General features: G+C 39.2%; 2 protein-coding genes across 3 annotated transcripts; one reads left to right on the top strand and one right to left on the bottom strand.

The window, feature by feature from the left end:
* Window positions 1–773: 773 nt before the first annotated feature.
* MRPL15 (mitochondrial ribosomal protein L15) lies at window positions 774–7,280 on the top strand. 2 transcript variants are annotated; one of them, XR_007126552.1, is made up of 6 exons: window positions 864–1,021; window positions 2,032–2,186; window positions 3,203–3,368; window positions 6,185–6,308; window positions 6,769–7,194; window positions 7,235–7,280. XR_007126552.1 is itself a non-coding variant. In XM_047725260.1 (5 exons), the coding sequence occupies exons 1-5, from the start codon at window positions 914–916 to the stop codon at window positions 7,104–7,106; spliced, it is 891 nt and encodes a 296-aa protein (XP_047581216.1). In that variant the 5' UTR covers window positions 774–913; the 3' UTR covers window positions 7,107–7,280. The 2 variants fall into 2 exon arrangements, 1 of the variants encoding a protein (XP_047581216.1); XM_047725260.1 differs by having other exon boundaries at window positions 774–1,021; window positions 6,769–7,280.
* Window positions 7,281–18,157: 10,877 nt separating this feature from the next.
* On the bottom strand, window positions 18,158–18,484 carry LOC125097548 (cytochrome c oxidase subunit 6B1-like). The gene has a single exon (XM_047725264.1). The coding sequence runs from the start codon at window positions 18,431–18,433 to the stop codon at window positions 18,173–18,175; it is 261 nt and encodes an 86-aa protein (XP_047581220.1). The 5' UTR covers window positions 18,434–18,484; the 3' UTR covers window positions 18,158–18,172.
* Between the last annotated feature and the right edge of the window lie 7,729 nt (window positions 18,485–26,213).

Below are 26,213 nucleotides of genomic sequence, written 5' to 3'. Positions count from 1 at the left end.
ATCTAATCAGGCTGACTCAACGCATTTGACACAGAGCGCCCATATGGCTCCTAACATTTTAAATAGTAAGTGAAGTTAGTTATCTCAGTGGTTCCGCCAAGGCAGTATCTGTAGGTAAACAGGGAAAAGAACGCACAGTTTAAGTCTTATTCACAGGTTGGCATTTTATTTTCTTTTTTAAAGATTTACTTACTCCAGAGAGAGCGAGCGAGCGGGCGAACGCGCGCTCAAGCGGGAGGAGGGGCAGGAGGGAAGGAAAAAAATCAAGACACCAGGCTGAGCAGGAGCCCGGGGTGGGGCGGGGGGCGGTGCTCATCCCAGGACCGGGAGACAGTTACCTGCGCCAAAACCACCAGTCCGATGTTCAACCTACAGAGCCACCCAGGCGCCCCTACCAGGCATTTTAAAAAACTGGATCTTGGGTATTATTTTCGTATCTCATAGCGTGTAATTAAAACGAAGTTCAAAACTAATGGTTTAGCGCTCACGTTATTTTATTCTAGGCTCTATGTGGAGCTCAGAAAACACACTGCCTCATAAGGACTACAAGACCCCAGGACAAAATATTCCAGGCCAAACACTGACTCAAAGATTCCCTACCGCACAGCGTTTTCAATGCGTGCATTTACGAAGCGGGAGAAAACGTACGTTCAGAGACGAGACCAACGCACGATCTTTATGCTCACACCCCCAGTGAACTAAAAACAAGAAATGCCGAGGAACACTGAGACAACGATGAAAAATCTCCGACAGTATCCAGTGATTCCGAGACACTGACGCGGCGTGCGACAGAAAGTTCAGCAATTCCTGCGGTACGACAGGGGCGGTGCTGCGGCCGTAAAGAAGCTCCGGGAGACCACGTGGGCTTTGAGACCACCCCGGGCGACCTTGGAGGGTTTTGGCCCTGTCACTAATGGCTGGCGGGGTGCAGGGCGGAGGGACTCGGGCCCTGGACCTGCTCCGGTCTCTGCCCCGTGTGAGCTTAGCCAACCTAAAGCCGAATCCGGGCTCCAGGAAACCGGTAACTAGCTGGTGGCGGTGCGGGGAATCGCTGGGGGATGGGACGATGGAAGCGGCCATTCCGCCCCGTCGTTTTCGGGGACTCTTTTTTCCAAAAGGGTGTTGGGATGAACTAGGGTTGCCGAGCCCTTGTTCTCCTTAACTGCATGGAGGAGAGTCTTCCCATATGACCCCAATTCTTAGTAAGTTTTATATTTTAAAGCATAATTACGTTAATTAGGGCGGAGGAGTGAAGTCACAGAAACTACAAAATGATAGTCTCAGTGAAAATTGAATTTAAAATGAAGTATGTTCTTAGTATCTTTATTTTCGTGGGAAAGATTTTAACTGATTATGGTAAATGCCTCTGCAAATCACTGAATATAGATAGAAAAGCTGTTAGTTGACATACTGCCTTTTATTTATCTAATTTTTGAAAGCTTTTATTTTTAAGTAATCTCTACACCCGATGTGGGGCTCTAATTTACAACCTTGAGATTAGGGGTCGCTTGCCTGGCCCACTGACGAGCCAGGCACGGGGATATACTGTCATTTTTAAGAAATCCGTTCCTTGTTTTCAGGAAGTGAGAAAAAGTTAATTTTAGAAAAATATTTTCTGTACAAATTAATGTTTCAATAATGTGCATAACGCTAATGTATTTACAATTACAAAATAAATGTTTCGGAGTACAGTATAAACCTTGTTTGTTGGGGATGTTTGATTCTAGGATTTTTTTCAGTTGCAGTCTATCACAGAATTCTTACGTCCATCCCATCCTTGGAACTTTGCCTTTGAAACAGAGCTTGGACTTGGGTTACAAGAATTCACTACATCTTTAGAGGCAAAGATGCTAAGTTAAGAGTGTTTGGGGGTTAGAGAAACGAGAACAATGCTTGACACATAGTAGTGTTAGCCAGTACTGATTGATTGAATAAACGAATGGCATCACAAAAAAATATGTGGTTGAAAAGATAAAATACAATTTAAAAATGCAGCTGCAGATGATACAAAACTCTCTTCTGTCCTCCTAGGAAAGACGGCGAAGAGGTCAGAGAAGAGGTAGAAAATGTGGTCGAGGCCATAAAGGAGAGCGTCAGAGAGGAACCCGGCCCAGACTGGGCTTTGAGGGAGGCCAGACTCCATTTTACCTTCGAATCCCAAAATATGGGTTTAATGAAGGTCATAGGTGAGATTGCTTTGCTTTTTTAAAGTAAAAATCCCTAATTTTCACTGACAGTCACCAAAAAAAAAAATTGCTTGGTAGAAATTTGAATTCGCTATGAAGCAAACTTTTGTTGCTGTTTCTCTGAAACATTTTTGTTAATAAAATTTCAGCTGGATTAGTAGGAAAAAAAGCACAGACTTTGTACTCAGACCTGCAAATGGAGGTAAGAATGCCTGCTTCTGTGGTTGGTTAGAGGCTGAGCAATAATATATATAAAAATTTGGAAAATTATAGTCTCTCAGTAAAGGAAAACTACTCTTGTTACTTTGAGCTCCATTAATGCATCATTCGAATAAAGGGTTACATTTTTGACAAATTTGTTTAAATGAGTGAAGTAAATGCTTAGAGAGGCAAGTTATTTTAGTGAAATGAAATACTAGTTTTGTTTCATTAGCAAAAATCAAGCAATATTATATTTCTGTTGTACTCAGGAGGGTTTTATTTTTTATTTTTTATTTTTTTAAGATTTTATTTGACAGAGAAAGAGATCACAAGTAGGCAGAGAGGCAGGCAGAGAGAGGGAAGCAGGCTCCCCGCTGAGCAGAGAGCCCGACATGGGGCTTGATCCCAGGAACCCGGGATCATGACCCGAGTGAAAGGCAGAGACCCTAACCCACTGAGCCACCCAGGCGCCCCAGGAGGGTTTTATTTTGTTAAGTCATCTAAATTGATGGAGGAGGGTGCCTGGGTGGCTCAGTTTGTTAAGCGACTGCCTTCAGCTCAGGTCATGATCCTGGAGTCCCGGGATCAAGTCCCGAATCAGGCTCCCAGCTCCACGGGGAGTCTGCTTCTCCCTCTGACCTCCTCGCTTATGCTCTCTCTCACTGTCTCTCCCTCTCTCTCTCAAATAAATAAATAAAATGTTAAAAAAAAATAAATTGATGGAGGAAAATACAGGACAAAGCTTTGAGTTGATTTGAAGAAATTATAGGAAGATAAGCTTGACTGAGTTTTCCAATTGTTACTTTGTTTTGTAGCTTCAGACGCCAGTATCAGCCTTTGAGTCTCAATAGATTGCAATATCTAATTGATTTGGGTCGAGTGGATCCTACTCAGCCTATTGACTTAACTCAGCTTGTCAATGGGAGAGGTGTGACTGTCCAGCCACTTAAACGGGATTATGGTGTCCAACTGGTAGAGGAGGTAAGTCTGGGCTAGATTTTTTAGTGTTAATAGAAGGCTGTATCTGAATTCCATATAATCAGTACTCTGCTTTTTAAATTTTTTTCTTTTGAGTTGTCATATCACCATTACATAGTAGAAATTATATTTTGAGGAAGTTGGCATGCTGTATTGAGGGACCTTTGTACTCTGTTTCTGGGGTTCTTTTTAGTGTATCTGTTCAGCTTGCTCCCTCAGTCCCTTTGGTTCTCTGTTAAGTGCCCTATCAGGAAGGTCTTTTTTTGACATCCTTTTGTAAAAGAATTCTCACCACCGCCCCCCACCCCCCACAACAGTCAATACTTTTGTCTGCTTTACCTTGCCCAAAGTACTTTTCTTTGAATATATGAATACCTGACCTTTATTATCAAGTAGGGCATTTATGTTTTCACGCTCTCCTTCACTATAATGTAAGTTCTTTGAGGACAAGTACTTTGGTTCATTGCTATATTTTCAGTATTGGAAGTACTGGATCATGATAATTAGTTATGGAGAAAAGGAATGAATCAAATCCAGTTCCAGTTGCAGCAAAGTTTTCTATTTATAGAAATTGGCCAAGAGTTTCATCAACAATTAAACTTGTTCATTAATAGTTTAGTTTTTTCTAAGTCAGTAATAAAATTATGTAAAGTAATGTCATGTCCATTAGAGGGAAACGTGTTTATGGAAAAACCTTTTAGAGTCCTTTGAAAAAGTGAACCTCATGGATAAAAGTTTTCCAAATAAAATGATTTGAAAAGAGATAAAATACTCAAAATATTCAAGTCTCAGTATTCTATTCTGGCTATATAAGGGAATACACATGTAAATTAATAAGGAAAAATCTTTGACTTTGTTAGCCAATAAATGCTACATTGCAATAGTTTTCAGGCATGTGTCTATATTAAATAAGGAAAATAATCCTGAAAACTATACCAGCACAACAGTTGAGTAAGTACAGTTAGTTACATATCATTGGTAGCTCTGTAAATTGGTTGACCTTTTCTGGATTTCAGATTTGCAATAAGTAATGGGTAATAAGACTGTTTTACTCTTTCAGCACAAGATTACCAACTTCAAACATATGTTTTCAAGGAATAGTAAAAGAAACCTAACTAATAAAAAGACATTCCTAAAAATGCTATTTATAATACTGAAAATGCTGGAACTAACTCTAATGCCCAAGAATAGGGAAATAGTTGGGCAATTTAGAGTAGTTATTAAAATTCACGAATAATATGGCAAGACCTTATTTTATTGGGGCCATTGATTCTGAAAATGCAGGCCAGTATCATAGATAGGAAAAAAATGTGAGAAAATGTGTCTTAGCACTGATGGAATATTTTTGAAATACATGAAAACTTCATAATTAATAAAAGGAACTTGACTGGGAGCCAGCTTGTTTTAACCACCACAATAGCAGAAAAATTCTATCATCACAAAAAGAATGATAATACCAGCATCTTTTAATTAGAATCTGTTTTTTTTTTTTTTAAAGACTTTATTTATTCATTTGACAGAGAGAGATCACAAGTAGATGGAGAGGCAGGCAGAGAGAGAGAGAGAGAGGGAAGCAGGCTCCCCGCTGAGCAGAGAGCCCGACGCGGGACTCGATCCCAGGACCCCGAGATCATGACCTGAGCCGAAGGCAGTGGCTCAACCCACTGAGCCACCCAGGCGCCCCTAGAATCTGTTTTGAAATTAGAGTAAAATGTAGTGCATCCTAATAAAAGTGACTAAAAACAGAATTTTGGAAAGTTCAGTTCTACATTTTTTAGTATTGACTGTACTAGGGAAAAGTAGACTTATATTTTTGTCCTTTTAGAGTCTAATAAAATCAATAGCAAATGTAAAGTGAATCTCTGTTGTATTCTTATCCTTTTTTCCTAGAGTGGGCTGATCCCTCCAAGGTCAGATACTGTTGTCAGATTTTTTTTTCAACATTTTATTTTTAAGTAATCCCTATACCCAAAACGGGGCTCGAACTTAACAACCCCAAGATCTAGAGTCATATGCTCTACTGACTGAGCCTACCAGGTGCCCCTGTCGTCAGAGGTTTTGTTCTTCAGAAGATTCCAGCCCACTTGTCCCCTTGCTAATAATCTCTTGGTCTTTTGCTAACTAAAGGATGAGGAAGGTAAGTTTTTTTTTCATTTCAGTATGGCAGAATGTTGTGTTTAAGAACACAGGTGCTGTGACTAGACCCTTGTGTTAGAATCCTAACTGTGTGAGGGGCGCCTGGGTTGGTTTTGCCTCCTGATTCATGGTTTTGGCTCAGGTCCTGGTCTTGGGGTCTTGGGATCGAGCCTCGTGTGGGGCTTGGTGCCCAGTACAGAGTCTACTTAAGATTCACTCTCTTTATCTCTCTCTCTTTCTTTAAAAGAAATAAATAAATCTTAAAAAAAAAAAAAAAATCCTAGCTGTGTGATCTTGACAAGTTACTTAACCTTTCTGTGCTTTGGTGTCCCCATCTATGAAGTTGGCCTAGCAATAATTTCATCATTAGGTTGTTAGGAGGATTAAATAGTCTACTACTAATGAAGTGCTGGGGATGGATGCTTATTTTGCTGTTTGCTAAATAGATGAGATGAAAATGTAGTCATCCCTGCTTATGGAGGATGAAAATTGGTAAAACAAAGTGGCCTAAAAACATATTAAAAAAAAAAAACTGCATGTTTTTTGGTAGGACTTTAATGCAGAGGTATTTACTGTTGCATTATAAGCATTTTGGAGGAGAAAATGCAGTGTAAAAAGGAAGCGTGCCATGCTTTCTTTTAGCCAAGCTATCTACAAACAGACTTTGCTTTGACCTATTACAGGGTGCTGACACCTTTACGGCAAAAGTTAATATTGAAGTACAGTTGGCTTCAGAATTAGCCATTGCTGCAATCGAAAAAAACGGTGGTGTTGTTACTACAGCCTTCTATGACCCCAGAAGTCTAGGTAAGGTGTCCTGCAGTCCCTTTCTTCCTCTTTCTTCTCTGGTCTCCTACCAGCTTCTACTTGAGGATTTTAAAAGTACTCCCAGCTCTTTGACATGTGGTTTGGATACCTCAGATTTCTCTTTTAGGGCTTCCTGTTAATGGTGTGATTTCTTCTAATATACCTCAGTCATTATGTCATAAGAAGGTTTTTTGTTTCTAAATATGGGACTTCCATATGATGTTACCTGTGTTTAGAAATTCAGTAATTGTTGGTAACCCAGGGATAACTTTGATTTTCAAGATGCAAATATTTGAAAATGAAGTATATCAATTTGCTTACTTAAGATAAACCTATTTAATAAAAAATTATTGGAATGAAGTTCTCATCTTGGTAGTATTCAGAAATCAATAACTAAAAGAAAATCATATGTGTATAGCCATTATTTGTATCTCTCTTTTTTATTTAAAATTTTTTTCAGAAATTCTGTGCAAACCTGTTCCATTCTTTCTACGTGGACAACCCATTCCAAAACGAATGCTTCCGCCTGAAGCACTGGTACCGTATTATACTGATGCAAAGAATCGTGGTTACCTGGCCGATCCTGCCAAATTTCCTGAAGCAAGACTTGAACTTGCCAAGAAGTATGGCTATGTTTTACCTGATATCACTAAAGATGAACTCTTCAAAATGCTTAGTACTCGAAAGGATCCAAGGCAGATTTTCTTTGGTCTTGCGCCTGGATGGGTGGTGAATATGGCAGATAAGAAAATCCTAAAACCTACAGATGAAAATCTCCTCAAGTATTACAGTTCATGAATTTCCTTCCAAGAAAGCAGAGTTGTAAAAGTTCTGGAAGAAAATGGACCGAAACGTACATATTTCTCATCATCTTGTCTTGATTTGTGATTCTCTAGATGTTGATGTTAATTTTCCATGTAGCCCTATTTCCATTTTTATCTAAAATTGAAATAAAAAATGGAATAAGCAAGGGCTATGTAGGGGAACTGAATCTGTGTGGGTTCTTTCTCAATTAAAGAAACAAACTCCCTGGTTTTCTGCCAGAGGAAGATGGTAACTTTTAGGGTATCTCTTGTTCATTTTTTCATGATCTTTTTGTCCAGGTCTTGTGTTTCTATTCTTGTAAATCAGAATGAATGTGCAGGTGGGATGGGATTGACTTTTTTTTTTTTTTAATAGTTTTTTTTTTTTTAAAGGTATTTATTTGAGAGAGGATGAGAGCAAAAGAGATCACAGAGGGAGAGGGAGACGGATACTCGTGGCTGAGCAGGGAGCCAGATGGGCTTGATTCCAGGACACTGAGATCATGATCTGAGCTGAAGGCAAGACACTTAATTGACTGAGCCACTCAGGTGCCCCTGGAATGGGATTGATTGCTAAGCCTGCTCAGTCAAGGTTAAAGCAGTTACTCATGGTAGCCCATCTTAATCAATAGCCTCAAGGAAGCTCTGCTATCCAGTGTCAAAGTGGAAAGCTTTCAACTCTGGATTATTAAGATGTGAGGTATGAGCTCAAGGGTTAAACCCAGTAAATAAGTAGTACAATATTTACTCGCAAAACTGAAGCGAAAACTCCAAGTGAATTCATTTTCTCAACTCATCTGATAAGAGTAGACAGTAATGATTAAGCCATTAACCATTTTCTTGAAGTGTTAATTCTAACATACTTTACTTCATTGATACTGGAGACTTGGTTTTCAGTCATTTTAAATGATTTTTGAAAACCTCTTCAGTGATTATATAAGCCATAAAAACAACTGGTAATGTGAAAATTAAACTCAGTTAATGTAAAAGATTTAGCAGTCAGTAAGCTTATATAGTTCTGCAAAGATGTGTTGACCTGGACCATACAAAAACTCAATTTATCTGCCGCAATTAAATCTTGAGTAATTTAAATCTTGAATAATCATAATTTTTCCACAGGAAAATAAAATTATTCCTGGCTGTTTATTTTCTTAAAATAAAAAATTTAAAAGCCTAAATGATACAATATTTTGTTTTGTTAACTTATCTATCTTCTATATTGCTGATCTGACATTCAATTTATAAAGTAATATATGGGGGCGCCTGGGTGGCTCAGTGGGTTAAGCTGCTGCCTTTGGCTCAGGTCATGATCCCGGAGTCTTGGGATCGAGCCCCGCATCGGGCTCTCTGCTCAGCGGGGAGCCTGCTTCCTCCTCTCTCTCTGCCTGCCCCTCTGTCTGCTTGTGATCTCTCTCTGTCAAATAAATAAATAAAATCTTTAAAAAAATAAATAAATAAAAATAAAGTAATATATCCACCTAGAGTATGTATATTTAAATTTTTTTTCCAGGATTGTATAATTTGGCTTATTAAACCATTTCTTCATGAACCAGAACTTATAAGAATCACTATTAGGACCGTCTTCTATGATAATCACCTTTGAATTTCAAGGAACAGGCAAAAGTTTTTAAAAATCTTTTATTTTTCAGATTCCAAGTGAGAGTTGGGTTTTTAGGATCAGTTTTGGCTCCACCGATAGGAACCACAAATCACAGTGGTTTGAATGAAATTTATTTATTTTCTTTCACAGAAGTCTGAGACCTTTCAGCGCTGATTGCTGGCTCAGCTCCATAATCTCAGAGCCCATGCCTTCTCCCTGTTTAGCTCTCCCACCCTTAGAGTGAGATGTGCATCTTCATGATCCAAATAGGAATCAATAAGAGCCAACTTTTCCTAAGAAAGTGTCCCAGCATCTGCCACACAAAACTTTTATGTGTAAATCCCATTGGTCAGAACTTGGATAAAATTCTCTTCTGCAGGGGAGCCTGAACTTTACTTTGGTAGCTTATGTTCTTAGCTGAAAAATTCCTTTAGGATGGTAAGAGTGGATATATGGACAACCAGCAGGGGGATGACCCCTGTTTTGGTACTGACCAAACTTCAACCCTGAGATTAACTGACACGAAAGACAACATAAAAAGTGCAGAATTCTTAAATTTGCTTAATAGTATATTCACCATTCTGGAATGCTTAGTTTAGTAAGAAATATTAAGTCAGTAAGTTGATGGATTCATCAATATTGGTGAGGAAAATGTTTTCAAAGGAATGATGACAAAGGTCCAGAGAGTGTCCAAGGAGTCATTTGCTTTTTCTCTGTGCTTGTTTTTTCTAAACATTTTTAACAAAAAAATCTATCTTACACTTGCCATGTTAGGTATCTAAACAGATATTTAGTATACTGTATGGAGGAAGAGATAGGTTGCAAGGAAAAACAGCAAGGTACAAAAATGTTTTGGTTTTTAAGGTTTTGAGAGAGCTTTTGCACAAGCAGGGGGAGGGGTAGAGAGAGAGGGAGAAGTAGACTTACTGCTGAGCATGGAGCTGGACTTAGGGCTCTGTTCCAGGACCCTGGGGTCATAATCTGAGCCAAAGGCGACACTTAACGAATAAGCCACTTAGGTGCCCCCAAAGAAAATGTTTTTATTAATGATTATAGAGAGTCACTAAATGTTGAGTAGAATACATTTTTATTTTTTAACATTTAAAAAAAACTCATTGCTGGGAAAAGTTCCCCCAAAACTTAATGTCATGGAAGATACTTATTTTGAAATGATGTAAAAACAAAGCATAAGAAGTAAAATCCGTTACCAATTTCTCAGAGGTAACTTAACCACTGTTAGTTTAGGGTCTTTTATTTATTTTTAAATAAAAAAGGGATAGCCTGTTGCACTGTTCTGACCTTGCTTACTACATCTAGTGTATTTCAAAAACACTTTTTCTGAGTATTTTCCATTAGGGTATTTAAACTTGTGCCTTTTTTCTTAAACCATTTTCAAATAGGATCCATTAGAGAAGTCATTTCACCTTAACTGTAAAATGCAGTGACACTTTGTATAATGCAAGAGAGTTTTTTTTTTTTTTAAAGATTTTATTTATTTATTTGACAGAAATCACAAGTAGGCAGAGAGGCAGGCAGAGAGAGAGGAGGAAGCAGGCTCCCCGCCGAGCAGAAAGCCCGACGCGGGGCTCGAACCCAGGACCTGGGATCATGACCTGAGCCGAAGGTAGCGTCTTACCCCACTGAGCCACCCAGGCGCCCCAATACAAGAGAGTTTTAAGTGACCTTAAAAGTCTCTGAGCTCTAATGCCCTTATATAAAGTCTGCTTCTCCCCTCTCTCCCCCCACTCATGAGCTCTCTCTCAAATGAAATGTTAAAAAAAAAAATAAACTTCCTTAGGTGCACCTGGGTGACTCAGTTGGTTGGGTATCTGAGTTGATTTTGGCTCAGGTTGGATCACAGGGTCACCCTCTGGCCCTATCTGGCTCCACGCTCAGCAGGCAGTCTGCTTCTCTCCCACCCCTCTCAAACAAACAAATCTTAAAAAAAAAGAAATGGGGGCGCCTGGGTGGCTCAGTGGGTTAAGCTGCTGCCTTCGGCTCAGGTCATGATCCTAGGTCCTGGGTTCGGGCCCCACATCGGGCTTTCTGCTCAGCAGGGAGCCTGCTTCCTCCTCTCTCTCTGCCTGCCTCTCTGCCTACCTGTGATTTCTCTCTGTCAAATAAATAAATAAAATCTTAAAAAAAAAAAAGAAAGAAAGAAATGAACTTCCTTAAATTTAAACACATCTATTCTGTATCTGGGCATGAGATATGGAAACAAAGCCAAGAGATACCATTTTTTGTGTACCAGAGTGTGGGGACATTGCTCTAGGTAAGTTAGTGCCTCAACTTATTTGTGCTGCTGGATGTTTTCCTTTTGTGATTCAGTTCACAACTGCTCTTTCTGAGGAGCTGGTATTGCCTCAACAGGAAAAGTTCATAATTGGAAATGAGGGAGAAGTTAGTCATGTAAAGATGAATTCCCCAGGCAAAAGCCCTCCAGTTTCACAAGCACTTTTGAGGGGCCTTAGGTACTCCTTCCCCTTCCCCTCCATGCACAATGACTAAGTCACTCTGTGTTAAAGGTGGAAAAGGAGACAGGCAAACACAAGACTTGCTTAATTGTAGCTATGGCCTACAGGTGAAGGGAAATCAGGATAGAACGATAGAGGGAATAATGAAAACAGGAAACAGATGCCTGGTGATGTAATGCTTGGATAGTACTTACTTGGTGAGTCTGGGCTTAGTCACAAACAGCTGTATCCTGATCTTAGTATTATAATTGTGCAGATAATTCTCAGCCCAAACAGGCACATTCCACAAAATCTGTCCATTCTGGTTTTGTTTTTTTTTTGAAGGTTTCAAATGTACTTTATTTCTTCACTCATGCCGTAGGTTAATGGGTACACAGCGCTTTCACTTGGCATCAGTTATGAGGTGGTTTTGAAACAATTAAGTATGACACCAACTGGGACAATTACTGATTTCTCCATTCCTTTGGGCGACTCTGCCAACAGGGCATAGGGTCAATGCTATTCCAATTTGTCTTGCTGTATATGCCCACACAGCAATACAGAAAGTGGCTCCACTAGCTAATACAGTATTACCATATTTGTTGTGAAAATCAGGTGTCCTTTTCTGGTGGCTCTGCCTTGCCATTGTTTGCGGAATGCTTTGAACTGCTCAAAGGGCAAATAAATTCAAATTACCAAACAATTCCGCAACATCTCATGAACTCAAAATTCAGGTCCCCTGAGTGGATTTCTTTAGACTTCTCTTGGAGACGACTTAGAGTGGTTCTGGCCACAGGAAACATACTGAAGTTGAAGACAGAACGTGCAAGAGCATCTGCGGCTTTATTACAACTTCGTGCCAAGTCTCCTTGCAGGAAGTGTCCATTCTGTTTTATGAAGGCAGTCCCTAAATTGCTGTATAGCAGGGAGACACGAATCTATTTTAATTATGTAACAATGCTGGACTCCCAGGTCCTGCTCTATTGCTGGCCATTTACAAGGATTATGAGGGCAAGAACACAGTGGCAGATGGTAGAGTAGCTTTATCTTGTTAAGATCACATCTCTTGGAAATCTTAAGTAGAAAAGCAAGAAGCTTTCTGTCTAGATTGAAGTCCTTACCTGGTGTGTGGCTTCAGCCTGTTTTCGGTATACAGAATGGCCTATTTGCATGAAAGACTATAGAAAAGTTGAAGCTGATATACATTAAAAAAGATTTTTTTTTGATACCTCAGAAATAATTACCGTGGATTTCCTGTTTATTGAGTTCCTGAGTTTTCTTTTTTAAATATTACTCTTCATTTATTGGAAAATGGAGTGGCTCTGGAATAGTAGGAAAAATGTCAGCTAACAGCATAGTAACCCAACTTTGTGTCAGAGAATAAAGCATGCTAATGCTAATACAAGTCCCAAACTGGCTGTATCTCTAGATGCTTTGCTGGAGAGCCATATAGCGTGGTGGAAGTTAGCACAGCTTTCCCTGTCAGTTCCCTGTTTAGTTGTCTGAGGTGTGAAGCTGGGATCATAATTCCCACATCTTTTTCTTTGTGTGTGTGTGTGTGTGTTTAAAGATTTTATTTATTTATTCGTGAGAGACAGAGAAGAGGCAGAGGCAGGGAAGCAGGCTCCCTGTGGAGCAGGGAGCCTGATGTGGGACTCGATTCCAGGACCCTGAGATCATGACTTGAGCCTAATGCAGACGCTTAAGGAACTGAGCCACCCAGGCATCCCGTAATACCCACCTCTTTCTGTGCCTGGGGACCCCACGAGTTTATCTGTGGAGAGGCACCAAGCACAGAAAGCCAGTTTGCAGAGCCACCAGGAGTGATTTACTTGGGCTCAGATCCCAGTAATGTCCTTGTGGCCACGATTTAACTTCTCTGTGCCTCAGTTTTCCCTGAAAATGGGGATAATATTAGATTTTAACACATGGTTATGATGACGGTTGGAAGAAGTCACTACTTGTAAAGCACTTAACACAATGTCTGGCACATAAGTGCCTGTGTTAGTGAATTGTCTCTTTTACAGTCCCTCTAATGTGGTAGCCATTCTGTACATGTTACTTCCTTTTCTCCTTAAGATTTTCATATATGGTCAGTATCTTCTTAATGAAAGGGTTGCTGAATCTGCTGAAAAAAGCACACTTCGGAGAGTCAGCATGGTAGGAATTAGACCCAGAACCAGGAGAATTAAGTTGAATTTCAGTGATGTAGCCACTGATTTGCTCTGCCATTAATTTATAAAAGGCATCTACCTATCTGGAAAAGGTACTGAAATTGAGAGGAAAAATAAAAAATCTGGAAACTAGGGATGCCTGGGTGGCTCAGCTGTTAAGAGTCTGCCTTTGGCTCAGGTCATGATCCCAGGGTCCTGTGATCCAGCCCTGAGTCCGGCTCCCTGCTCAACGGGAAATCTGCTTCTCCCTCTCCCACTCCCCCTGCTTGTGTTCCCTCTCTTGCTGTCTCTCTCTCTCTCCGCCAAATAAATACAAAAAAGTCTTAAAAAAGAAAAGAAACCTGGAAACTACAAAAGGGAAAGAAAAAAAGGAAGTTTTTTTTTTTTTTTAAGATTTTGTTTATTTATTTGATAGAAAGAGAGAGAGATCACACGTAGGCCAAGAGGCAGGCAGAGAGAGAGATGGGGAAGCATGCTTCCCGCTGAGCAGAGAGCCCCATGCGGGGCTCGATCCCAGGACCATGGGACCCTGGGACCATGACCTGAGCCGAAGGCAGAGGCCCAACCCACTGAGCCACCCAGGCGCCCCGGAAGTGTTTTCTTTTAATTTTTTTATTCGAGAGTGATAGAGAGACAAACTGGGGGAGGAGCAGAGGGAGAAGCAGACTCCCCACAGAGCAAGGAGCTCTACAGGGGGCTGGATCCCTGGACACAGGGATCGTGACCTGAGCTGAAGGCAAATGCTTAGCCAACTGAGCCACCCAGGCATCCCAAGGAAGGAATTCTTATATCCTAAGTGAAGAGGTCAATAGGAGTTGTTTATCTGTTGTGCCATTATCTTCAGATCTCTCATTTTGTAACTCCACAGCTTTGTACCTTTGGTCTGCCTTTCTCCTCTTCCCTGCTGCCTCCATGTTTGTTGATCCCCTGGCAAACCATTACCACTGCAGCCCATTCCAGGGTAAAGATGATTCTATCCTCCTCTTCAAAGAGGCTCTGTGTCCTTAGCCTGGCTAAGGCCTGTGCCTCTCCAGTAAGCACTGATACCCCTGTTTTTAAAAGGTCAGGTTCACGGAGGTGTGATTTTGCATCTAGTAAAGGTGTTTGGGTGTGCAGCTGAATTATGACAACTATACATTCCTGTACCCAACACTATCACCACAGACTATTTCCATCACCTGTACAGGTGCCTCTTGTTCTTTAGTAGTCAGTATCTTTACCCAAATCCCAGCAACGAGCAACCAGTGACTTTATTTCTGTCCCTGCAGTCTTTTTCCATTTCAGCGATTTTAATAGGCATGCAGTGGTATCTCACTGTGATTTTGAACTGTATTTCCCTAACGACTTAATGATTCTAACATCTTTCATGTGCTTTTATTACCATTCAAATATCTTGGATGAAGTATCTTCCTATTTTTGTCCATTTTTACATTTGATTGTTTTCCTGTTATTGACTTTTGAGTGTTTTTAATATGTACTGCATACTAGTCCTTTATCAGGTTTGTATTTATAAATATTTTCTGTTTGGGACTTGTCCTCATTTTCTTAATGCTTTTTGAAGGAGAGCTTTTAATTTTGATACAGTTCAGTTTATTAATTTTTTCTTCAGTGGATCATGCTTTTGATATTGTATCTGGGGTCTCTGCCCAACCCAAGGTCACAAAGGTTTTTTTCTAATTTTTCTTCCAAAAGTTTCCTTAATTCTAGGTTTTACTTTTCAGTTCTATGATGCTTGTCAAGTAAATTTTGGTTTAGAGTGTGAGAATGGGTCAAAGTTATTAAAAAATTTTTTTGACACATGAATTTCCTATTGTTTCCAGCATCATTTGTTGAAAAGGCAAACCCTTTGCAACTTTGGGAAAAATCAATTGATCAAATGTGTTTGAGTCTATTTCTGGACTCTTCTGTTTCATTGATCTATGTGTCTATCCTTTTATCAATATACATGATGTTGATGACTAGAGCTATCTTAGAGTCTTTATTTTATTTATTTTTTTCAAAGATTTATTTATTTATTTGAAAGAGAGAGAGAGATCACAAGTAGGCAGAGATAGAGGGGGAAGCAGGCTCCCTGCTGAGCAGAGTCAGGCCCAGGGCTCAGTCCCAGGACCCTGAGATCATGACCTGAGCTGAAGGCAGAGGCTTAACCCACTGAGCCACCCAGGCACCTCTCTTTTTATATTTAGATCCTGATTTCTTTCAACAGTGTTTTGTATTTTTTCGTGTATAGATCTTGGACCTGTTTGTTAGATTTATATCCAAGTATATGATTTTATTTTGGTGTTAATATAAAAGAGGACACTTCCAAATTTCAATTACTTTTTATTCAAAAAATATATTAATAAAATTGATTCTATAAATTGTTGACTGCTTATCCTGCAACCAGGCTAAAATCAATGATTCTAGCAGCTTTTTGGTAGTGTGTGTGTGTGTTGTGTGTGTTTCTTTATAGACAGTCATGTCATCTGCAAATAGTGACAACTTTATTTCTTCTTTTCCCATTTGTATGTACCCCCCACCACTTTTTTTTGGTATTATTGGACTAGCTAGGGCCACCAGTATGATGATGAATGGAAGAGGTGAGAATACACATCCTTGCCTTGTTCTAGATCTTAGAAAGTCTTTCACTTTAGTCTTTCACTATTAAAGATGATGCAAGCTATAAATTATTTGTGCACAAACTGAATTTGAGGAAGTTTTAAAAAATTCCTTTCTTAATTCTCATTTGCTGAGTTTTAAAAAAAATTTTAAAAAGATTTTATTTATTTATTTGACAGACAGAGATCACAAGTAGGCAGAGAGGCAGGCAGAGAGAGAGAGAGAGAGGAGGAAGCAGGCTTCCCGCCAAGCAAAGAGCCTGATGATGCAAGGCTCAATCCCAGGACCCTGGGATCATGACCGAAGCCGAAGGCAGAGGCTTTAACCCACTGAGCCACCCAGGGGCCCCATGTTGAGAGTTGTTGTTATGAATGTTAGTTGAATTTTGTCAATTATTTTTTCCATATTTATTGAGATTATCATATTTTTTTCTTTTGTTTCTTGATATGATGAAGTACATTGATTTTCTAATGTTGAACTAATTTTTCAATCCCAAGATTTGTTAATATTTTATTAGGATTTTTTTTCACCTATGTCCATGAGGGATATAAATTTGTAATGTTTTTTTCTTGTATATATATATATTTTTTTTCTGGTTTTGGTGTCAGGATAATGCTGTCTCATAAAATGAACTGGGAGGAATTCTCTCATCTTAATCGTCTGAAAGACTGTATAAAATTGATACTATTAAATGTTTTATACAGTGTGCCAGTGAAACTATTTGAGTCTGTAGTCATCTTTGTGATAAGGTTTTTAACTACAAATTCAATTTCTTTAATAGATACAGAACTATTCAGGTTATTTATTTTCTTTTCTCAAATAAGCTTTGTTAATTTGTACCTTTTAAGGATTTGGTCATTCATCCACCTTGTCACATTTATGGTGATAAAGTTATTAATATAACTTTGATATCCTTTTTGTTCTGTAGAATCTATAGATGTCTCTCGCTAGTTCCTGATTGTAATTTTCATCTTCCCCCACCTTTTTTGATCAGACTAATAGAAGTTTATCAGTTTTAATGGCCATCTCAAAGGATGAATTTTTCATTTCATTGATTTTTCTCTATTTTTTGTTTTTAATGTTAACTTCAGCTTATTATTATTTCCTTTCTTCTGCCTGTGTTGGATTTAATTTGCTCTTTTACTAGTACATACTATTTTTATTTTTTAAAAGCAACTTTATTGAGGTAATTTACATATCATAATATTTACTGATTCTCAGTGTGAAATAGTTTTTGGTATAATTACAGAGTTATACAACCATCACCACAGTCTAATGATAAGACAGTCCCATCATCACAAAGGGAAACCATGCCCATTAGAAGCCACTACCCGTTCTTTTCTCCCCTTCCCATCCTAAAACAACTACCAATCTATCTCCTGTCTCTGTAGACTTGCCCATTCTGAAAAATTTCACATAAATTTTATCATAAGGATGTGATCTTTTGCGTCTCATTTCTTTCACTTGGTTCATCCGCACTGTAGCATGCATCAGTAGTTCATCCTTTTTTTTTGCTGAATAATATTCCATTTTATGGATATACCACATTTTGCTTATTCATTCATCTTTTTTTTTTTGGATGGGTACACAGGAATTTTTATTATACTATTTTTATGTGGTTCAAAAATTACACAAGAAGGGCGCCTGGGTGGCTCAGTGGGTTAAAGCCTCTGCCTTCAGCTCAGGTCATGATCCAGGGTCCTGGGATCGAGACCCGCATCAGGCTCTCTGCTCGGTGGGGAGCCTGCTTCCTCCTCTCTCTCTGCCTGCCTCTTTGCCTACTTGTGATCTCTCTCTCTCCATCAAATAAATAAATAAAATCTTTAAAAAAAATTACACAAGAAAAGTTTTTTGAAATTGTGTAAATAAAGGGAAACATAGAGATAAATTTTAGCACTTCTCAGGGCTTGAGACTATTCTCTCACTCACTCTATTGTCTGGTATAGAGAAGGTGGTCAGTTCAACAACATGAAACAAAACAAAACAGAAAAAAGCAATCAGCTTTTATTGACCAGTAAGACCCCTCTTACTGGTCAAGGTATTAATTCCCACCACAGCTTCATGCCTGATCACCTGGCTCTTTTACACATACGCAGTCTTACACTTTTCCAACGAGTATTTATTATTAGTTAGGCCATGGTTCAGAACCCTAAGGTGGGGATCACCATGAACCCAGGTCCCCCTTCACCACCCTGGGAGAGGGATGGAGGACAGAGGAGAGGAGGGAGGGGCCAGTTCAGATCTTCCCAGAAAATGTGCCTTCTGCCTGGCAATCGTCCCAGGGCGACACCCAGGATATGGGGCAGAGGGACTTGTACACACACCGGTACCATTCACACATGAAGATATCGCCCCCTTTAGCAGTCATTACCTTCTCACAGTGGTGGAAGTCCAGGTAGTTCTGCCAGCAGTTCCTGGTCTGGTTCTGGTTGGGGAAGGGGCTGTCAAAAGGGGCAGTCTGGTAGTTCTTGATTTTGGTCTTGATGTCTTCTGCCATGGTGCTGACTCTAAACACAGCACAGCAGCACCTCACAGCTCAATGTGACCCTCAGACTCATTCATCTGTTGATGGACATTTGACTTCACCTTTTTGGCTCTTGTGAATTATGTCACTATGAATGTTGGTGTACAAGTATCTGGTTCAGTCTCAGCTTTCCTTTTTGGGGGGGGGTTTGCGTACCTACAAGTAGAATTGCTGGATCATATGATAATTCTTTAAATTTTGAGGAACCACCAAACTGTTTTCCAAAAATGATTTTTTTTAGATGTAAAAACACCTCATATATGCAAGGCACTGTGCAAAGAATTTTCAAATATTCATTTATTCTATTGAGCCTTCAAATGCTTGTTTATCGAACACCTCCTAAGTACTGGACCCTGAGTATGCCGTGCTGAATCAAACAAAATCTTGCCTTCCCGCAGTTTAGTCTGATTGTTAGAGATACTCAAGCAAATGGATTTTACATGGTAATGGTAATAAATGCTGGAAATGAGTTTTATGTGGGACAATGAGAGCATAGAAAAGGAATTTAATTTCATTGGGGAGGTCAGGGAAAGCATTCACAATGGTGTGTGTATGACTACTGCCTCTGTCTAGTTCCAGAGCATTTTCATCACTCCAAAAGGAAACCTGCACCCATTAAGCAGTCACTATCCATTCTCCCTGTCCCTGGCAACCACCAGTCTTTCTATCACTATGGAATGATCTATTCTGGATATGTCCTATAAATGAAATCATACAATATGTGGTCTTTTGTGCCTGGCTTCTTTCACTTAGCATAAGGCTTCCAAAGTTTATTCATGTCATAGCATATATCAAACCTCATTCCTCTTTATGGCTGACTAATATTCCACTATACGTATATACCACAATTTTTTAAAAAGATTTTATCTATTTATTTGACAGACAGAGATCACAAGTAGGCAGAGAGGCAGGCAGAGAGAGAGGGGGAAGCAGGCTCCCCGCTGAGCAGAGAGCTCAATGTGGGGCTCAATCCCAGGACTCTGGGATCATGACCTGAGCTGAAGGCAGTGGCTTTAACCCACTGAGCCACCCAGGCCCCCCTATACCACAATTTATTTATCCATTCATCTGATGATGAACATTTGGGCTATTTCCACCTTCTGGCTATTGTGGTTAGTGCTGCTTTGAACATTCATGTGTAAGGATTTGTTTGTCTGTTTGGCGGTTTTCTTGGGTATATACCTAAGAGTTGAATTGCTGGGTCATCTGTTAATTCTATGTTTAACTTTTTGAGAAAATGGCAAACTGTTGTCCACATTCGCTGTACCATTTTACATTCCCACAAGCCATGTACCAGGTTTCCAATTTTCCACATCCTTGCCAAGACTGTTATTGTCCGTTTTAAAATTTATTTATTTATTTATTTGTTATTTTTTTATTGTAGTCTTTCTAGTGAGTGTGACATAATCTCTCATTGTGGTTTTGATGTGCATTTCCCTAATACCTAGTGATGGTAATCATCACCTTCATTAGTTTATTTGCCACATATATTTCTTCTTTGGAGAAATACCTACTCATGTCCTTTGCCAATTTTAAAAATTTGTTTGTCTCTTTACTGTTGACTTGTAGCAGTTTAAGAAAAAAACTTTTTATTTATTTTTAAAATTTCTTTTCAGTGTTCCAGAATTCATTGTTTATGCACCACATCCGTGTTCCATGCAATACGTGCCCTCCATAATACCCACCACCAGGCTCACGCAACTTCCTACCCCCTGCCCCTCCAAAACCCTCGGTTAGTTCCTCAGAGTCCACAGTCTCTCATGGTTTCTCTCCCTCTCTAATTTCCCCTAACTCACTTCTCCTCTCCATCTCCCAGTGTCCTCCATGTTATTCCCTATGCTCCACAAGTAAGCGAAACCCTATGATAACTGACTCTCTCTGCTCGACTTATTTCACTCAGCATAATCTCTTCCAGTTGTAATAGTTTTTATACACTGAAGATACAAATCCTTATTATATATGTGATTTGCAAATGTTTGCTTTCATTCTGTGGGCTGTTGTTTCACTGTTTTGAGCATATCCCTCCATGCACAAAAGTTTTTAATTTTGCTGAAGTCCAAATTATCTATTTTTGTTGTCGTGTTTTGGTGTCATATCTAATGATTTCCTAATCTGAGATCATGAAGATTTAATCATAGGTTTTCTTCTATGAGTTTTATAGTTTTGGTTTTTACATTTAGGTATTTGACTTACTTCACGCTAACATGGGAGTCCATCTTTATTCATGTGGGTTTCAGTCACCTCAGCACCATTCATTGACATGAGTATTTTCCCCATTGAACTGTCTTGACATCTTTGTTGAAAATCAATTGACTGTAAGTGCAAAGGTTTATTTCTGGCTTCTGAATTCTATTCCATTAAGCTACATGTATAATTTGGTGCTAATACCACACAGTCTTAATTACTATAATTTTATAGTAGTTTGAAGTCCAGAAATTCCAACTTTTTTCCTTTTCAAGGTTGTTTGGGCTCTTTTGAGTCCCTTCTATTTCCATATGCATTTGAAAACTGCTTGTCAATTTCTGCAAAAAGACAGTTTGGATATTGATAGCAATTGCATTAAATTTGTAGATCAATTCGGTAACTATTTCCACTTTAACAATATTAAAACTTCTAATCCATGAATGTGGAATGTCTTTTATTTAAATCTTCTTTAATTCCTTTTCATATTTTGTACAAGTTTTATTTTTTTGATAAATTTATTCCTAAGTATCCTGCTATTTTTTTTTTTAAAGATTTTTATTTATTTATTTGACAGAGAGAGATCACAAGTAGATGGAGAGGCAGGCAGAGAGAGAGAGAGAGGGAAGCAGGCTCCCTGCTGAGCAGAGAGCCTGATGCGGGCCTCGATCCCAGGACCCTGAGATCATGACCTGAGCCGAAGGCAGCGGCTTAACCCACTGAGCCACCCAGGCGCCCAGTATCCTGCTATTTTTAAAGCCATAGTAAATTAAATTGTTTTCTTAATTTCACTGTTGAATTGTTTATTGGTGTGTTTAGAGAAACATATGATCTTTGAATATTGCTCTTGTTATCTTATAAGCTTGCTGAATTCATTCATTAACTGATTTGTTGTCGTGGACTTGTTTTGGATTTTCTTTAAATAAATAAAGATTTATTTATTTATTTGAGAAAAAGAGAGAATATGAGTTGGGGGAAAGGCAGAGGGAGAGAGAGAGAGAGAGAATCTCAAGCAGATTGTACACTGAGCGAGGAGCCCAATGTGGAGCTCTATCTCATGACCCTGAGATCATAACCTGAATCAAACACTTAACTGACTGAGCCACCTAGGCACCTCTGGATTTTCTATATACAGGATGATATCCTTTATGAATAGTTTGCCTTCTCTTTACAAATTGGATGCCTTGTGTTTCCTCTTTTTCTCTTTCTTTTTTTCTTCCCTCTCCCCTCCCTCCTTTTTTTCTCTTTCGTTCTCTCTCTCCCTCCCTTCCTCCCTTCCTTCCTTCCTTCCCCCCTTTCTTCCCTTCCTTTTTCTCTTTCTTTCTTTCTTTCTTTCTTTCTTTCTTTCTTTCTCTCTTTCTTTCCTTCTTATTTTCTTTCTTTCCCTAATTGTCCTTACTACAACTTCCAGGACAATGTTGAACAGCAGCAGTGGATTCAGTCAGCCTTGGTCCCGGTCATGAGTAAAGCTTTTAATCTTTTCATCATTGACAACAAATGTGGATTTTTTATACATGCTCTCTATTAAGTTGAGGAAATCTCTGTTTCTATTTTGTTGAATTTTTTAAAAAATCATGAATGGGTGTTGGACTTATCATCTTTTTTTCATGAATGGGTGTTGGATTTTGCCAAATGCTCTTTCTGTTCTTTGAGATGATCATGTGGTTTTTGTCATTCATTCTTTTAAAGGTATATCACTTTGATTTTCAGATATATTAAGCAAACCTTGTATATCTGGGATAAATTCCACTTGGTCATAGTATATAATCCTTCTTATATATTGTAGGATTTAGTTTGCTAGTATTTTGTTGATTATTTTTACATACATAATTATATTTGTCTGATTTTTTTTTTTAATGTTTTGATCTTGTTTAGTATTAGTGTAATACCGGGGAAATGGAATGATTTGAAAGTGCTCTTTCTTTTTTTTCTTTTCTTTTTTTTTAAAAAGATTTTATTTATTTATTTGTCAGAGAGAGAGAGAGAGCGAGCACAGGCAGACAGAGTGGCAGGCAGAGGCAGAGGGAGAAGCAGGCTCCCCACAGAACAAGGAGCCCGATGTGAGACTCGATCCCAGGACGCTGGGATCATGACCTGAGCCGAAGGCAGCTGCTTAACCAACTGAGCCACCCAGGCGTCCCGAAAGTGCTCTTTCTTGGGGCACCTGGGTAGCCCGGGGTGGCTACCTTCAGCTCAGGTCATCATCCCAGGGTCCTGGGATCGAGCTCCGTGTTGGTCTCCCTGCTCAGTGGAAAGCCTGCTTCTCCCTATCCCTCTGCCTGTTGCTCTGCCTACTTATGCTATCTCTCTGTCAAATAAATAAATAAAATCTTAAAAAAAAAGTGCTCCCCCCCCCGAAAGAATTTGCTAGTGAAGTCATCTGATTCTGGACTTCTCTTTGTGGGAAGTTTTAAAATTAAATTAAAATTAAATTTAATTAAGTAATTTATTTGGAAGTTTAAAAAATTATTTATTTAATCTCTACCTGTTAGACATCTTTCCAAGTTTTCTATTCTCTTTGAATCCATTTTGGTAGTTTGTACCTTTCTAGCGGGTTACCTAATTTGTTGGCATACTACTATTTACAGTGTTCTCTTATAATCTTTTTTATTTTGGAAGGTTGGTATTAATGTCTCTTATTCATTACTGATTTAGTAATTTGCTCTGCATGTGGCAAAGATTACCTTTTCTATTATTTTAAGTAATATTATTTAAGTAATCTCTACGCCCAACATGGGGCTCAAACTCCTGACCCAAAGATGAAGAGTCAAATGCTCTACTGACTGTGTAAGCCAGGTGCCCCACATTTTAAAATCAAGACATTTTCCAGTGTATAATGCATTTAAAATGAGAATAGTAGACATACTACATGCAATGCCATAAAATTGCATCCATCCGGTTTGTTAAAGTGTAAGAATTCTATACTTTTTCTTGTGTACTTCCTACCAGTCTTTAAACTTTTTCTTAGCAATGCCTTTTCACACAGAAGCTTATTAGCCTTTCTCTTCTCCACCTCCAGTATTATGTAACATCAAGTCATCACTCAAAGATGATTTCATAATACAAGACCATAGGTCTCAAGGGCCAAAGACTTACAATGTAGTAGGTGTTACAATGAGTAAGGTGTTTATCTTGAGCAGAAAGAATGACTGTGGTCCAGGGGAGTTCTTAGGGGAGGTGGATCTCTTTTTATTGCCTCTCCAGTGTGTAAGTAGGGACAATTCCTCAGGTAAGAGCTGCCCCAGAAATAGGTCATGGTTATCATTCTTGTTCCATGGATAGAGAAGCCGCTGAAGGGAGAGGTAGGGATTTGCCCTTCCTTGCATCAGGAGTCATAGCTGATGAGAATTTGGGCACAGCCCACCTGCCATGTAATGATGATGGTACTGGGGCTAGTGTCCCTGTAGAGTCACATTGATTTGACAAAACTAATGGGGCAGTGGGGGTGCAGAAGTCACTCTAATGTACACTTACTGTTTCTCATTTATGAATGTCATTTGTAGCATTCCTGTAATTTCATTGTATTGATTGAAGAATGAGAAGGAAGAATTTCAGAGAAAGTGTCAGATGTTGCTGGAGATTGAAGTTGGAGAAGAAGCTGGTGTCCGTTCTCAAATGAGCTGAATGGGTTGTTCATGCCCTTTTCCTTATTTACCTAACAATCTCTTGGCCACGTGTATATAGTAGCTATTGAGAGTGAGATGTTAGCCTTCTACTTTGACAAACGGAGTGAAGGACCCACAAAAGTAATGAACAATGACCTCTTTGCAGCTCGAAGTGGTTTCAGGTGGTTCTCCTTTCTTCAAGTGGAGGTTCAACATTTTTTTTTTAAGATTTTATTTATTTAATCAGACAGAGATCACAAGCAGGCAGAGAGGCAGGCGTAGGGTGGGCGGGGGTGGGGGGAAGACGGCTCCTCACCCAACAGGGAACCCAGTGTGGGGCTTGATCCCAAGAGCCTGAGATCATGACCTCAGTGGAAGGCAGAGGCTTAACGCACTGAACCACCCCGATTCAACATCTTTAAAAAATCAAACCAAACCAAAACAAAACGGAACAAACAAAAACTAAGATTAGGCAAGGCTGCCACCTAGTGGCCAAATATAAACATTTCTAGGGGAATTTCCTTTCTAAATTACTTATTTATTATTCATGAATTTATATGTTCAACAAGCATGAAGTGCTTACACACCAGACACAATGCTAAGCACTGGAATACTAAAATCAGACAGGCAGAGTTATTGTCATACAGGCACACACAGATCAGTAGAAGGGAACAGATAATGAATGAATAATTAAATTGTAGTTTGGTAAATGCTATAAGTGATTTACTCCTAACACTCAAGTTTGCCTTTAATTTTAAAGGAATTAGAACTTCAGTCTAGGTATGGCAAACCTAAGTTCTTTGTTGCTTGTAGATAGTTACCATAAAAAGGAGGAGGAGGGAGAAAGGGAGGAGGGCATGAGGACGGGGGAGGAAGCAAACCAAAAGTAACAACAATGGCTTTTACACTGATTTTCACTGAAGTCTCCCAGAGATATTATAAAGCTGTTTAGATGTTCACTTTCCCAAGTTTCCAAAACTGACATTTACAGTACCTCCTAGCCCTTTAAGGATACAGACAGAATAGATAAACTCTTCCTTTTTGAGATCATATATTATGTATACATATTTGAAATTCAACAGCAAACTATCTAAGGAAGAAAAGCCCAGAAATTGTGCATTCACAAGCTAGTGTTAAATGTGGTAGCAAAGGGATTTAAAATAAGAGTTTTTGAATGAGGTGGTCCTGGGTGTGTGTCATGAGTCAGAAACTTACTCTGGAGGGCTATCGAAGTGCTAAGCCTCAGCAGCTTCCTTGACAAAACAGCAAGAGTGGAAGTGAATTCCCTGTGAGGCTGTGGTGCTTGGTATGACGGAGAAGGTACAGAGATCATTTAGTGAAGGTGCCATAAGCATGAGCACTCATTACTCTGGTGAAGACATCATACTGATCACTTCAGGGAAGATAGTCCCTGACAACACAAACTTCTTCCCTGATGTGACCAACTCTCATAATAAACTGCTTGGGCTAGGTATCCCTGCAATCGCATGGCCAGAGGTGAGGCATTTCGTGCCCATCTGCTTTTCTTCTCTCACCTGGAAAATTAATCTCTCTAGACCATTAGGTTGGGCATCTGCTATAATTTAGCCAATGCCAGCTGCTAGGAAGATAAATTAGAACATGGGAACATTGCTTTGAGAACTGTTTTAATGGTAAAGAGTGGGCAAAGCAGTAAGTGGGGATGTTCTTAGATGTTGTAGCTACAAAAGTAAGGGTTGATCATTAAAGGAATTTCATTTAGGGAAATTAGCTGCTCTGAAATTTGTGATTCAACATCACCAATTCATCTCAACTCTGGTTGAATTACATGGCCTCTGGTAGAAAAGAGGAAACTGAGTTAGACTTCTGAATTTTTAACATCTAAGAAGACCTTTACGTATAATTACAACTTTCTAACTCTATTGACACAACTAGACACAAACTCATGGAAATTCCACAAACCAGCAGCGCTGGCATCATCTGCAAGC

Source organism: Lutra lutra, chromosome 4, assembly GCF_902655055.1.
Source record: "Lutra lutra chromosome 4, mLutLut1.2, whole genome shotgun sequence".
Classification (NCBI taxonomy): domain Eukaryota; kingdom Metazoa; phylum Chordata; class Mammalia; order Carnivora; family Mustelidae; genus Lutra; species Lutra lutra.
The sequence above is the reverse complement of the archived record's forward strand: the minus strand, read 5'-3'. Positions and strand labels throughout refer to the sequence as shown.